This window comes from Vitis riparia, unplaced genomic scaffold, assembly GCF_004353265.1.
Source record: "Vitis riparia cultivar Riparia Gloire de Montpellier isolate 1030 unplaced genomic scaffold, EGFV_Vit.rip_1.0 scaffold627_pilon_pilon, whole genome shotgun sequence".
Classification (NCBI taxonomy): Eukaryota; Viridiplantae; Streptophyta; class Magnoliopsida; order Vitales; family Vitaceae; genus Vitis; species Vitis riparia.
Genome location: NW_023269717.1, coordinates 40,806 through 55,492, shown reverse-complemented (window position 1 = coordinate 55,492; position 14,687 = coordinate 40,806). Strand labels below are relative to the sequence as shown.

At 34.2% G+C, this 14,687-nt stretch overlaps 2 protein-coding genes and 1 long non-coding RNA gene across 3 annotated transcripts; 2 read left to right on the top strand and 1 right to left on the bottom strand.

Annotated features, from left to right (window-relative positions):
• The first annotated feature begins 2,958 nt into the window (after positions 1-2,958).
• Positions 2,959-3,385, top strand: LOC117910157 (protein FAR1-RELATED SEQUENCE 12-like). Its single transcript, XM_034824211.1, has 2 exons — positions 2,959-2,988; positions 3,074-3,385. The coding sequence occupies exons 1-2, from the start codon at positions 2,959-2,961 to the stop codon at positions 3,383-3,385; spliced, it is 342 nt and encodes a 113-aa protein (XP_034680102.1).
• Positions 3,386-3,877: 492 nt separating this feature from the next.
• Positions 3,878-5,310, top strand: LOC117910156 (protein FAR1-RELATED SEQUENCE 5-like). Its single transcript, XM_034824210.1, has 2 exons — positions 3,878-4,672; positions 4,792-5,310. Exons 1-2 carry the CDS (start codon positions 3,878-3,880, stop codon positions 5,308-5,310), a joined length of 1,314 nt encoding a protein of 437 aa, XP_034680101.1.
• Positions 5,311-11,066: 5,756 nt separating this feature from the next.
• On the bottom strand, positions 11,067-11,636 carry LOC117910155. Its single transcript, XR_004650564.1, has 3 exons — positions 11,499-11,636; positions 11,191-11,259; positions 11,067-11,099 (listed from the first exon to the last, which is right to left on the bottom strand). It is a non-coding gene; the product is annotated as an uncharacterized LOC117910155 (long non-coding RNA).
• Positions 11,637-14,687: the final 3,051 nt, after the last annotated feature.

Below are 14,687 nucleotides of genomic sequence, written 5' to 3'. Positions count from 1 at the left end.
CTAGTATATGGAAAGACATCCAGTTTATGAACTAATTAAATTTTAATTAACTTAATGTCTTACATTATATTTGCTACACTTATAATTTAATAGTTTCCATATGAACTCATTAAACCTATAATGGATTAAATGAATAAATATTTTGATGTACCTGAAATAAATTAATTGAAGTTAATTTCACAAAATTTATATTAAGGAAAATAAAATATGACAACTTAAGTTAATTAAATCATATAAATTAACTAACCTTTCTGATATGTACGATATAGTATACTGAAGTCACTAAGATATAGTCACACCTATTAGATTAAAATTGTAATTAACTAACATATACTACCAGAGGGCCATTAAAATTAATTATGGTTGTATGACAAATTGTTCGAATAAGTACGATATACCATGGTGAGTGAAATAAATTAATGAATCTGAAGTTATTTAAAATTTCCATAAGTAGAATATCATAACATATCTCATTTTACGTAACTAAGTCTAATTAACCTACCTTTCTCATATCTAGGATATATTATGAAGCATTAATTAAAAATAAATTACATTAATTCATGAAAAAATATAGTATAATGAAGTCACTAAGATATAGTCACACCTATTAGATTAAAATTGTAATTAACTAACATATACGGTAGAGGGCCATTAAAATTAATTATGGTTGTATGACAAATTGTTCGAATAAGTATGATATACCATGGTGAGTGAAATAAATTAATGAATCTGAATTTATTTAAAATTTCCATAAGTAGAATATCATAACATATCTCATTTTACGTAATTAAGTCTAATTAACCTACCTTTCTCATATCTAGGATATATTATGAAGCATTAATTAAAAATAAATTACGTTAATTCATGAAAAAATATAGTATAATGAACTCACTAAGATATAGTTACACCTATTAGATTAAAATTGTTATTAACTAACATATACTACCATAGGGCCATTAAAATTAATTATGGTTGTATGACAAATTGTTCGAATAAGTACGATATAGCATGGTGACTGTAATAAATTAATGAATATGAATTTATTTAAAATTTCCATCAGTAGAATATCATAACATATCTCATTTTACGTAATTAAGTCTAATTAACTAACCTTTCTCATATCTAGGATATATTAGGAAGCATTAATTAAAAATAAATCACGTTAATTGATGAAAAAATATAGTAAGTAGGAAACAGTATGAAAACATAGTTACAATAAATAGGCTAAACAACAGTAAGAAATGTCAATATTATCAATTAAGTCCATATCTCCCCTTTATATTTTGTTAAGTTATAGATATATCCATTGCAAATGGGTGTAAAAAATTTCCACATTAGACTGACTTTCCCACCTGCTATAAATGTTATTTTTAATGGCACCTAAAAAACTGATGCAAATATCCAAACTATCAACCACCAAGTGTACCATTGTGGTGGTAGGTTTTCAACATGTGGCAACCTATTAAAAAATGTAATAACTCCATCAAACAACCACATACATATGTTAGTATATATTTGGAATGGAACATATTGTAAGGAGCTTGGAGACTGAACGAGGTCTGCTATCTGTTGGAGAACAGGTTACAAGAAACATCCAGAAGACAAATCTTCAGGTTAAGCTGCATCACACTTGGACTTTCCATTATAATAATATGATCTTTAACTCAATAAATATTAGGTAAACAAATCCATAATACATTTTTTAAGTTGAATGCCCTCATCTTTCAAATGGATGGGGAAATATTCCCAAAACCTAATAGTGATTTTTAAAGGGTATGTAATGATGTTAAAGAGTTTGGATTTTGATTGTCTATAGCACATTGTTAGTAATATGCATAAGTGATCTGTTGAACAGTTGACATTAATTTATTTAATATAAGTGATTCATGTTGGCTTTAAAAATCACACTATCATCAAAATTATAGGGTAATACATATTCAACTGACTTAAAAGGAGAGAATCAACCTTAAGAAATGTGTATTATTGACTCCCAATATGGGGTAAGTTTGGAATAAGTTTGGCGGCGTAACCAAAAGCTTCCATACTTTTAGATAGAATTATATAAAAGTGATTTTCCATGTTTTTAAAGAATGTGCATGAGAGGTATTAAATATTGTGACTGCCAAACTCCTTGAAGATGGCAACTAAGATTAATGATGGAATTTTTGTTAACAGAGTATGCCTAAATAGGGCAACATTCTAACGTTCTGATAAGGAATGAAGGCCTTAATGAAATGAACAACGAAAACAAACAATTAGCTACTCTGTTAACATATTATAATAGTGAACATGTAGCGGTCGACCGGTTACATAAGACCGGTTGATACATTTTTTCAACCGGTAGACACTGCCAAATTTTGTAAGCAGCACCAAAATGCATCCGGCTAATTTGTAGGTCAACCACTTTCTTCCACATTATAATAGCTTAGAGCAAGGGAAGAGAATAGATTCGGTTTACGAGGAACCAAACAATTGTACCGATTGTTTTTTTATGCTCATCAAGACCAACAACACCATCCCCTACCACAAAAAAGTTGGACAATCTGAAATATTGTTCTTGCACAAGGACCTCCAAAAGCACTACAACCTTAGCCTCAACAGCAGAACCATGTCTAGGAAGTTGAATTTAACTATTCCTTCTTTTGGTTGTCTGAGGTCAATTTAAATTATGGTGCATTTCTGTATAGATGTCAAACTTCGATCATTGTCTAACGCCATCTTTTTAGGGTATTGGTGTCACATTTTCATTTTCACAAGTTATTTCCTCAACATAATGATTATTAAGTGATATTTAATGATTTTAAAAAGTTTTGCTTATGATTGTGTATAGCAGACAAGTATCAATTTTGCAACATATGACCTTTTAAATTGAAAATCACGGGGAAATTATCATGTGTGCATTCTACACTGGTTATATAATTTCTCAAATTCTCAAATTTTATCCAAAAATGAGAATAGATGACGTTGTCGAATTCGGTTTATCTTCAAGTATGCAATCAATTGATACAATAGTGATACGACAATTTTTTAAAGTATTATTGGGGCACTTTTTTACGTTATTTATGTAATGTAGATGATGCAATCGGTGAAGGAGAAAACAATCAAGCGGGAGTTTGAAGTGAAGGAGGAGGACGTCGTCAATGACGATGCATATATCGGTGGCACTTACCACCTGGGTGGAAACGGTTTGAAAGAGAAGGTGTTGAAGGGTATTGCAGATGAAGAAGTCTACAAATTGCAATTCGATTGCATAGATGAGGCTGAAACATTTTACAACATGTTAGCAAAAGTAGCCGGATTTAGTATTCGAAAAGATGATTTGAAGCGAGACAAGAATGGAGATATAATATCTCGAAAGTGGGTGTGTTCTAGAGAAGGACAGTGAGCGACAAAGTTTATTGAAAATGACAAGCGACAGCGTGAGCCATGATCATTGAGTAGAGTTGGATGTGAAGCTGCATTTCGTGTAGGCTTGAATAAGAAAGATGGAAAATGGATTGTAAAGGAATTTATGGGAGATCATAATCATAATTTGGTCGATGCTATCAACACACAATTCCTTCGGTCTCATCGAACAATAAGCAATCCAGATAAGGCACAAGTTGATGTTTTGCGTAAAGTAGGTGTTAAAACCACACAAATTATGGACTATATGGTCAAACAATCAGGGGGACATGGGCACGTCGGTTTCACACAAAAAGATATATACAATCACATTGATGCAATGCATAGAAGTGAAATTAAAGACGGTGATACAGAAACGGCATTGGCTTATTTGTGTGGAAAGGCAGAAATGGATTCTTCATTTTTTTATAAATTCAACATTGATGAAGAAAGTCGACTAGCAAATTTGTTTTGGGTTGATTCAACCGCTCGAATGGATTATGCGTGTTTTGGAGATGTCCTAGCATTTGACACAACCTATAGGACAAATGCCTATAAAAAGCCTCTAGTAGTGTTGGTCGGTGTTAATCATCACCACCAAACTGTTGTATTTGGTTGTGCGTTATTGATAGATGAAAGTGTTGGGACATATGAATGGGTGTTGGAGACATTTCTTGATGCAATGATGAATAAGAAACCCATATCTGTTGTAACCGATGGGGATAAAGCTATGCGTAAGGCAATTAAAAAAGTATTACCCAATACGTGTCATCAATTGTGTTTATGGCATTTGCAACGAAATGCATTCACGAATGTGCATATTAAGGACTTCTCAAGCATATTTGCAAGGTGCATGTTCATGCGTGGGAATGAAGAAGAATTTGAAAAGGTTTGGCATGAAATGGTTGCAAATTTGGGACTTAATGAGAATCATTGGGTGACCGAGATATATGGGAAACGTAAAAGATGGGCAGAGGCGTATTTACGTGGAAATTTCTTTGGAGGGATGAGAACCACACAAAGGTGTGAGAGTATGAATGCATATCTAAATAGATTCTTAAAAATTCGCTTGCGACTGTATGAGTTTGTACAACAATTTAATAGAGCCATAATGAGAATACGGCAAAACGAGGCAAAGGCAGAGTTCGAGTCGAACAATTCTTCACCCGTGCTTTCAACTAAACTATCCATAATTGAAAATCATGCTGCGACGGTATACACGAAAGAATCTTTCCTTAAATTTCTTGAGGAGATGAAAAATACAGAGTTATTCTTTGTGGTAGGTCTTGTAAGTGATCATTCAATGCGGGCATACACATTATCTAAGTTTAGACACCCGAACTTAAATTGGGAAGTACAATTTTGCCCGGATATTGTAACGTTAAAATGCTCATGCATGATGTTTAGTCAATTGGCATCCCATGTTGCCACATGGTGGTGGTTATGAAGGTGGAGCATTTGGAAGAGATTCCTCAGTCATGTATTATGAAGAGGTGGACAAAGTTAGCAAAGGTGTATACAAGATCAGTACCAGTGAATGAGACAGATAACGACATGGATCGGTTTGTACGATATGGTTCATTGAGTTCGATGTGCAACAAGCTCTCCTACTTTGCGTCAGATACGTCATCTTCATTTATAGAGGCCAAAAATGAAATACAAAATTTGACGACGAGAATGGAGGAACTCTATAACTGTAATTTGAAAGGGAAGAAAATAGCAGCAGATGGAGCGACAGGTACTAACCAAGTTCGTGATCCAAATATTGTGAAGACTAAAGGGAATCCAGGCAAAGTGGCAATGAATGTTCAAAAGGGAAGACGATGCAGTCGTTGTAAAAGAGTGGGTCACACAATTCGAAAGTGTCCAGAAGCTACAATCCCTCAAAATGCTCAACCGGGTTATATGGTATGTCATATTCAATAAAAAATTGCCCTTAAGATTAATTTTTGTAGTTGTACTTACATAAATGACTAACATAATTGTTTTGATGGAATTATGAGTACGTAGGAGGAAACTTATTTGTCTTCCCAATGTGACATTCAAATGGAAATGATGCCTTCAACAAATTCATCAGTTGACATTTTTGCAACCATGCATGTATGTACAATAGGCTTGTTATATAATTTCCAAACATTGATAACATCTAATTCAATAATAATTGACAACACTTAATTATTGAAAAATGTAGGGAATGTTAGGAGAGCATTTGTCGAATGACCGATTTGACATGTACATAGATTGTGGTGAACTTAATAATGTAAGATCGAGAATAAAGAAACACTTTTGACATGAATTTGAGCTATGCATTATTTAATGATTAGGTTTAATTAATTGGAATGGAATTGGACAGCTAAAAAAAACAATGGAATGTGCATGTGTAGATAGCAAGATTTCAGCAACATGAACAAAATATGACAACACCATGTCAAGGTGGGGATCCAAACAAATATCCAAATGAAAAGGATATGCAACCTTTTTTTTATTCCTTAACGGAGTAAGAGATGGTAGGTATTAAATCAGTATTTATATTAGTTGACGTTATCACTTCCAGTAATGTGTACTTTTAACTTAACTATTTAATGAAAAGTTTGAATTTTGATCAAGAGTCAAGTTGATTGATAGAATGCAATATCCTCTACATTTATAATTTAATTGATAACAAGTAATAAAATGATTGGTAAATGGAGAAACCGATTCATTTATATCATGTAAAAAAAACGGTTAATTATGCGGATTTAATTAAATTCAATTGTGGTTAAAGTTTGACAATTAGGTGGTTATGAGTTAACTATAGGAAAGTAATCAATATGATGTAATTCATATGAAATAGGTAAATTTAGTGATTTTACTCAAAATGGGTAAATCGTAGTTAGGTAATTTGTAATGCCGGTTTCCATCAATTTCAACCCTTTTAATTGAACTTAATGGTACCTTGTCGAATGTTTACGTAGTGAAAAGTTATTGGTACAACTCATACCCTTTTTGTGGACGGTAGTCGTACTCCTAAATTGCACAATAGCATTGCAGGAGGCAACCGGTCGACCGCCTGTATCAACCGGTTGAGGAAATTTTCACCAGTGGCTACCGGTTGAGGAATTTTCTCAACCGGTTGAGAAAATTTCTCAACCGGTAGCCACTGGTTAAAAAAATCCTCAACTGGTTGAGGAATTTTCTCAATCGGTTGAGGAATTTTCTCAACCAGTTGAGGATTTTTTTAACCAGTGGCTACCGGTTGAGAAAATTCCTCAACCGGTTGAGAAAATTCCTCGACCGGTAGCCACTAGTGAAAATTTCCTCAACCGGTTGATACAGGCGGTCGACCGGTTGCGTCGACCGGTTGCCACTAGTTACAAATACCCTTAACCAGTTGAGCAAATTCCTCAACCGGTTGATACCCATCTTCACCCGGTTGCCACTGGTTAAAAAACCATCAACCGATTGAGAAAATTCCTCAACCAGTTTGCTATATTTGTCAACCGGTTCCCACTGGTCAAATCATTCGTCAATCGGTTGAGACAATTTCTTCATTGATCAACCACTTTCCACAACTCAAAAAATTGCTCATTCCCTTTAGAAAAATCTTCAATCACTCAATTGAACGCCGAAACCGGGTCATTCTGCATCCAAAATTGTTTGAGGTGGTTGGAACAAATCCTCAACGAGTTCATACTGCATCCATAGGGTCATTATCCATATGAGGAATGTTCTCAACCGGTAGGCATAATGTGTATGCCTATGAAAAGTGGACTTAGCTAAATCGTTGGACTGGTTCTTACCGGTTGAACGTCATTCGTCAACCGGTCTACTAATGTACTAACTATATATTTTTAGCATAGATAAATGAATATTTGCAAATCTGATTAGGTTAAAGATCGTACAAAATCACACATGTCAAACATGAATGATACCAATATATTACAATTTCATTTTGCCTACCATATTGAAAGAAGAGTATTTGGATATTCAAATAAAATGGACTTAATCATTAATAATGTATGGTTATCGAATCTTACAACTTCCCAATAAACATGACGATATGTGGAGATGGAAATGATAAATATTAGAAAAATAAAAAATATCATAATAATAATTTTTTCATTGCTCGTGTCGACGTCTTTGTACAAACAATAGCCACAATGGTTTGTTTTTCTCTATTTCCCTCATGTAAAACTAAATCACATGCTATTTCTCGACGTATTTTAATAGAATTACAAAAGTCGGATCTTGTCATCGAATCACTATTTTTGAATCTCTGCATATGTCTAATGACATGCACTCCACAGTCTCACCTAAGAAAGAGAAAAGAAAAGCAAAACAACTTATTGAATGGTTGTCTAATTATACATCAGAAAAAGAATATTAATGTGAGTTATGTATTCATACTAACCCATTATCTTGGGTCGGAATCGAAGGAGCCCAATCAATAGAGAATTGGAAGACATCTTTCCCTATGTCATACAGTTTGAAGAACGTTTGACAAAATTCAACCTAATTTATTTTGAAAGTGGTTAATAAATATAGAAGAGAAAAAAAAACCAAATAAAAAGGAAAACAAAAAGGAGAAAGCATACCACTTTTTTCACTCTTAAACCGGAACTCGTCCCGACTCTTCGATCGTAATGAATCCAAAATTTAGATATCAAAGTGTTTGAAGTCAATGACGCACAGATACCAATGACCAGGGCAATCGTCATGCATTGGAATAAATAGCTGTAAAGGTAGGAAAACAATATATATGAGTTGGGCCACAAAAAATATAGTATATTATAGGTGAAAATGATATCTACTCTAAATTTCATATATGCAATTAAACATTACAAATAATTACTAACCTTCTCGCAATCATCCAATTCGCTAATGTACTTACTCACGATGGATGTTTTTCTATCGAAAAAAGGATGAGGACTCCTGTACAAAATCATTTGCTAATAAGAAAACATAATACGAACATTAGTATATTGTACTTAATATGTAAGTAAACAACAAGAGAAATATGAGCTTACTGAAAATGTCGTGGGAAGATAGCATCTTATACTTCGTATGCCTATGAATTGTCTTTCAAAATAATTTAGCTTTGAGGCTTCTAGATTTATTACTTGTTGTTGAACAATAACTTCAATAAATTTATTTAACTAATATAGCATGCATTTGATATAAATGAAGTAGGTACTTACAACATCCATCAAATTTTGTCTAGGACGTAAGCACTGAAAATCTCCACGAACTCCATGTTCATGACCAAAGTCAACAAGAAGCTCACTAAAATAATAATATGTTCAAACAAACTTGAATAAATTGGAAGCATATGAAGGCTAAAATTGTAACAACACATCTATGAATGTTCTAGACATGACAAACCTTTTTGACAATGCTCTATTGAAAACATAATTAGCGACAAGAGATTGAAGTACATTGAATGATTGAGTATCCACCACGTCTTTACGAATGGACATGGGGATTGACTAAATCGAAAACAAGACATAATTATTAACTATATATGTTAAGTATCAAAAATAAGAACAATGATATTAAACTATTTGTATTATATCTCTGATGCTTCGCGTTTTACCATCTTCCTTAAATTATGTACAAACGGGGAGACCTTGAATTTACTTGGTTTCCTCTCCCTTGATGTACGTGTTTTCATGACATGATTAGGATAACCACATAGTGCTCGTAATGGTTCCTAATATGGAAAATGCCATTAATATACATCTATTTACTATGTAATGGTTAAGTAGTTGTAAAGAAAATATTTTTTTCTTTTATATGATACATACCTTTCCATAATCTCTTTTACTCCTTTTGATTAAAAGTGGTAAAATATTTTGATTTTCGTCTGGAATGATATGCACTTCAATTGATGTAGCATATGCATCTTCATTCTTTTCATTCAAGTCCTCACTGCATAACTTCTCATTTGACAAAGTGTGAAGATAATGTTCATTCACATTCATATTGTTCGTATCTTCCAAACTTCTCTCGCATGAGAGAATGTCATTCTTCGTTCCTTCCTCGTGCATTCTCAAAGGTTTTCCACTTGACCTAAGGAAGAGACCTTTCACTGTAGTATAATTCTCAAATTTAGCCAAAATTTGATCACAACTACTACTACTTGCACCATAAGCCATATCAATTAGATGTGTCTTTAATTGTTGAAAGGTTTTATCCATCTCCATTAAGTTCTCACCATCAACCTAGTGATATATACGAACGTGATTAATAACATCATAATACAAAGGTTCAATGCTAATATAGATAGTCACGATGAATATTGTAAAACACTTACTCGTTTAATAACATCTTTGTTTAGATTGATTACAAATTTCTCATCGTCCTCATTCTCACTCGCCATTGTCGTTGCATTTCCATCAACGCAATCCCTTATCTCATTTTCTATCACCCATATTTTGAGCTACAATATATTCATCAAAATATAATACATATCAGATTTTAAATCACTTAAAACTTAAAGCAATAGTAAACGACTTTCAAAACTATAACTTACATTCTCATTTGCATATCCACCAAGTTTTTTCAATCTTCGTTTCCTGTCCAATACTTCATCATCTCCCCAAGCAGTAATCCGAGGAGAAGGTCGAGTATATAGCGGTAGAAATTTCTCTTCAAACGATATATGCTTGTGGTAGAATAACTACGAGTATATTTGACATAGATATATAGTTAGTTCATAAATTATATTAAAACAAAATCGTATTTCACTATGATGTAAATTAATTACAAGGACATTACCATTAAAAACAATAAGCAACCGCAAACCCCACTTTGTTGTTTCTTCTTAAACTCTTCAATCCCGTGCACAAGATAGGACAACACAAATTCTGCCCAATTCATCTTCTTTATTGAATCGATGTCTTCCACAAGATGTAAGAAAGAACGATTCACAAAAAGCTTCATTGTTGGGCACAATAATGCACCCAACACAAATAATACAAAACGAACTTTAAAATTGTTTCCACCCTCTTTAACCTCCCTAATTTGATTTTCTAACATCACTAATGGCAATCGCCCTTTTTTATCACAATATTTTTTACATAAATCATTCTTATGGCTAACATCTTTGTTCATGCCAATCTTGAACCCTCTTGCCCTCAATCCCATAATAAATTCAACATCAATGGGGGATAATTTGATACAAGTATTATACAACTTTAACATATAAGTGTTCGGATTAAAACTATTTATCAACCAAAGACATAACCCATGATCAATTTTCCTACATCGAAGTTGCAAGAGGCTACCAAATCCTATTTCTTCTATGGCTGCCTTTTGCTTTGGTTCTAATTTTTCAATCACTCTAATCACTCGCTTAGGGGAGCATCGAGTCTAAAGATATAACTGAAAAGATACACAAACATCAAACATGTTTACATTAATATAATTTCCAACAAATACATAAGTAAAGAAATTAAATATTCATTACAAAAAAAAATTACCTTTGGAACCACACCCTTTTGAAGTGAATATTGTTTTGAACTTTCTCTGGACTTTGCCATGAAATTTTCTTTTTCTACTTTTGAAAGTGCATTCCACATCTTGCCCAATTTTTTCCTCAACTACATTAATTGGTCACATAATTTAAATTCTAATTTTAAAATGTAATTAGATTAGACATAGTAATATTACTCCTTACATCATCATTTATCTTCACTCCTTTGTCCTTCTCTTTCATCATGGCTAATTGATCGTTACTACAAAACAATTTGAAATAAATTTAACTATAACAACCACAAAAATTACATTAAAAAACATATTATTTTACATATTTCTATTTTCCCTTACTAGTAATGTATCCAAGCGCCGATAGGCCTCTTTGGATTTCTAACAACTTCAAGACCATCGCGTTCGCTCCTAAAAATTAAATCAAATCATTTAAGTCGATTTTTATAATATGATTTCGGATATAATAAATCAAACATACTTTCACCACCACATTATCTCAACATAAGTTTTTTTTCACGTTTCAATAAATTTTATATTTATATCTTCCTACAATCAATCAAATGCCAATTAAAATACAAATACCATTACAACTACAACATCCTCCCTAAATCTTCGAGAAGAAGAATCTAGCAGAAAAAATAGCTGACCTGGACATCGGGAGAAATGAAGTCTAAGACTCGGATCTTGGCACCGACCTCGCCCACAATCCTGAGCTCGCGGTCCTTGAGGGAGACTTCTTTGATGAGGTCAAAGATGTCGGCTTGGAGGAGGTTGGCCCGGTTCATGGCGATGGTGGTCTCCACCCACCTGTGAAGACGTCTTTGATCCCAGTTGACGGCGAAGGTGGTCTCCACCTAGCTGTGGAGATGTCTTTGATACCGATTGAAGCCTACCGTGGTCTTCACCTAGCTGTGGAGAATCAGTGGAGAGAAAAACGGGAAAAGAGAGAGAAAACAAAGATGAGAGCCGACCGTGGTCTTCACCCAGCTGTGGAGAATCAGTGGAGAGAAAAACGGGAAAAGGGAGAGAAAACAAAGATGAGAGCCGGTCGTGGTCTTCACCCAGCTGTGGAGAATCAATGGAGAGAAAAACGGGAAAAGGGAGAGAAAACAAATATGAGAGCCGACCGTGGTCTTCACCCAGCCGAGCGTGGTCTTCACCTAGCCGTGGAGAATCAGTGGAGAGAAAAATGGGAAAAGGGAGAGAAAACAAAGATGAGAGCCACACAGCCAGCTATGGAGGGGAAGAGAGCAAATTAGGGGGGAAAAGGAGGAGAGATGGGGGGGGGGGGGGGGAGGAGGAGGTACCCGGTTTTGAAATTTTTTTTTTTTCCTTTCCATTTGGATGGCTGAGATTTAGTCATTTTCATCCAATGGCTGAAAAAAAATGGAGGCATGGTACCGAATGAGGCATTGTAGAATTTTCCTAATTTCTGATATAGGTCTGGGATGAAGGTAGTACCTTGTCATCTTGTAAACTAGTGCAAGACTTAGATGGTGTTCTGGTAGTACTGTAGTAATCATGATTCAGGTACTCCATTATAGCACCCAAATTTTGGACTTTAGCAATCACATTCCAACAAAAATCTCCACACAAAATAGGTGAAATCCAATAAAAGAAAAAATATAAATTGAAAAAAATAAAAACCTAATATAACCTAATAGCCAAAAACTAATTTTGAAACTAAAAACAACTAAACAACGTGGATCCCTAATAAAAATGTCATGTTCTTCATATTTTTTTTAAATATGAACATTCAACCCTCTAACGATTACCTAAAGTGCTAGCTTGGTGGTTAACTAGACCAACTAGTTTTTTACTCTAATGACCAGTTGGCTTCTATATCATATACAAATAGTCCTTAACTCACGTTTATGACTCTTCACCAACCTTCATTGATGTCCATTCATTGTGAGAAGTCAAAAACCTTCTAGTGTATTAAATAAATTCTATCTAATATTTTGATTAAAATATTAATATGAACTACACCATGGGCTGTTCTCATATGGAACTGCCACTATCCTTGATGCCCAAGTTTGATTTCAAGTCCATGCTTGATGCAGTTCATTCTTACCATGAGAGCAACATCCTAACAGTTCCTCCATTGCTAAATCAGACAATTGTATCTTTTCTGACTACCTTAACCCAAGTTTTCTCTGGTCTTCTTTCTGTCCTCTCTTTTAACTTAAATCAAGTTAATCCTCCTCACTAATGCAGTAAATGATCATAGTTGGATATGTTCAACTTAAATCAACTTATTTCAGGCATATGATCAATAGTTTTCAAGCATCTGTCTTTCCACTAATTAAGCATCACTATTCTATATGATCAACATAAATCAAGCAGAGCAAAAAACTACGAATTAAGAACTATATTCAAGTAAAGAATTGAAGCAACATTAACAGGTTTAATACGGCAATGAAGTTTTTCAGGGAGAAGTTTCCTTGGGTGGAGCTCAGGAGAGGCTATATGGGCTGACAGAGAGCTGTGGAGCAGCCACTGACTTTGTAACCGATTAGCAAGCCAAGCGTGTGCAGGCTCCAGCGGAAGATTCCTTCCAAGATTTTGTGCCAAGGTGGTGGATACTGAAACAGGGCTGGGTGAAGAGTCCTAGTGTGATGAAAGGGTACCTGGGAAATGCAGAAGCAACAGCTACAACCATCACTTCGGATGGATTCCTTTACATTGTTGATAGGATAAAGGAGTTGATCAAGCACAATGGATATCAGGTACCTCATCAACTCTCCACCATTACAGTATGTAGTTGAATCTTAATGTAAGGGCCCATGTTCTTTGGTTTTTTCTTCCCCTTCCATTTCTTTGGTTTACTGAAAGAATCAGGCATAAATTCTCTGCGACTTTCTTTCTTTCTTTGGATCATTTACTATGTTTCCGTCATGGTTTTCTGCGAGGTCACCAAGTCCCCGTTTTATAACGTAACCAAAATTACAGAACAGGATTGTGTTTGTAGGGTGGACATTCCATAAATCAGCAGCCCAAACCCAAACAATTACTAGCAAGTTTGGTCCGCTATCACGTGGAATCGGGTTTAAGGATTTCTTAATTTGGATTGGGCTTGGGTGACCATAGGCCCCACCCAACCCACTTAGCGTTTTGTTTGGTGTATTGCTTTATGGGCCAAAGCCAGGGATCCTTTCAAATTTCATCTCGGGTCTGTATGATAAAGACTTCCCACAAAAAGGGGGAGGCCTTGAACACCAAAAATGGGCCGGACAGGATCAGAAAGAACATGGTCTGGGAGATTCAAATTGTCACAACGCTTTGATGTTGATGGGTGTTTGAATACAGAACACACAGCCTTCGAGCCAAAGAAACCTAGTTGAATTTACCTTGAAGGTGTTAATAAGGAATCAACAAACATTTCCACACATAATACTAAAAAATTCACAGTAGATCAATGTATTGAAATTGAAATAATTTTATCCTATTATGAACATAGGATTCATGGCAAGATCAAAACACCCATTCAACCCTAACCAAATTTTATGACAACCCAAATTTTGCCTAACACTAACCTCATTTCCAAACATGAGTGGCGAGTCCATCCTAATTTGGCAGCAATACAAATTGAAACTAAACAACTAAACAAATAATGAACAAGCCTTAGAAGTCAGAAGTGTCAGAGTCTATTTGAGAATCGTTTTCAATTTTTTTTTTTTAAATTGTTGTTTCTTAAAAACAATGTAGTGAAAACAATTGAAAATGATTAAAATATGTTATTTTTTTGTTTTTAAGCATAAAAATTAAAATATTTTTTATTTTCTAATTATTAATCATGTTTTCTTGTTTTTTTGTTTCGTAGAGCATAAAACTCT

Coding starts and splice junctions, on each gene's coding strand:
- LOC117910157 (XM_034824211.1), top strand. CDS start 2,959: ATGACGTTGTCGAATTCGGTTTATCTTCAA. Junction 2,989..3,073: donor CGAATTCGGTTTATCTTCAA/GTATGCAATCAA, acceptor TATGTAATGTAG/ATGATGCAATCGGTGAAGGA.
- LOC117910156 (XM_034824210.1), top strand. CDS start 3,878: ATGGATTATGCGTGTTTTGGAGATGTCCTAGCATTTGACACAACCTAT. Junction 4,673..4,791: donor TATTCTTTGTGGTAGGTCTT/GTAAGTGATCAT, acceptor CATGATGTTTAG/TCAATTGGCATCCCATGTTG.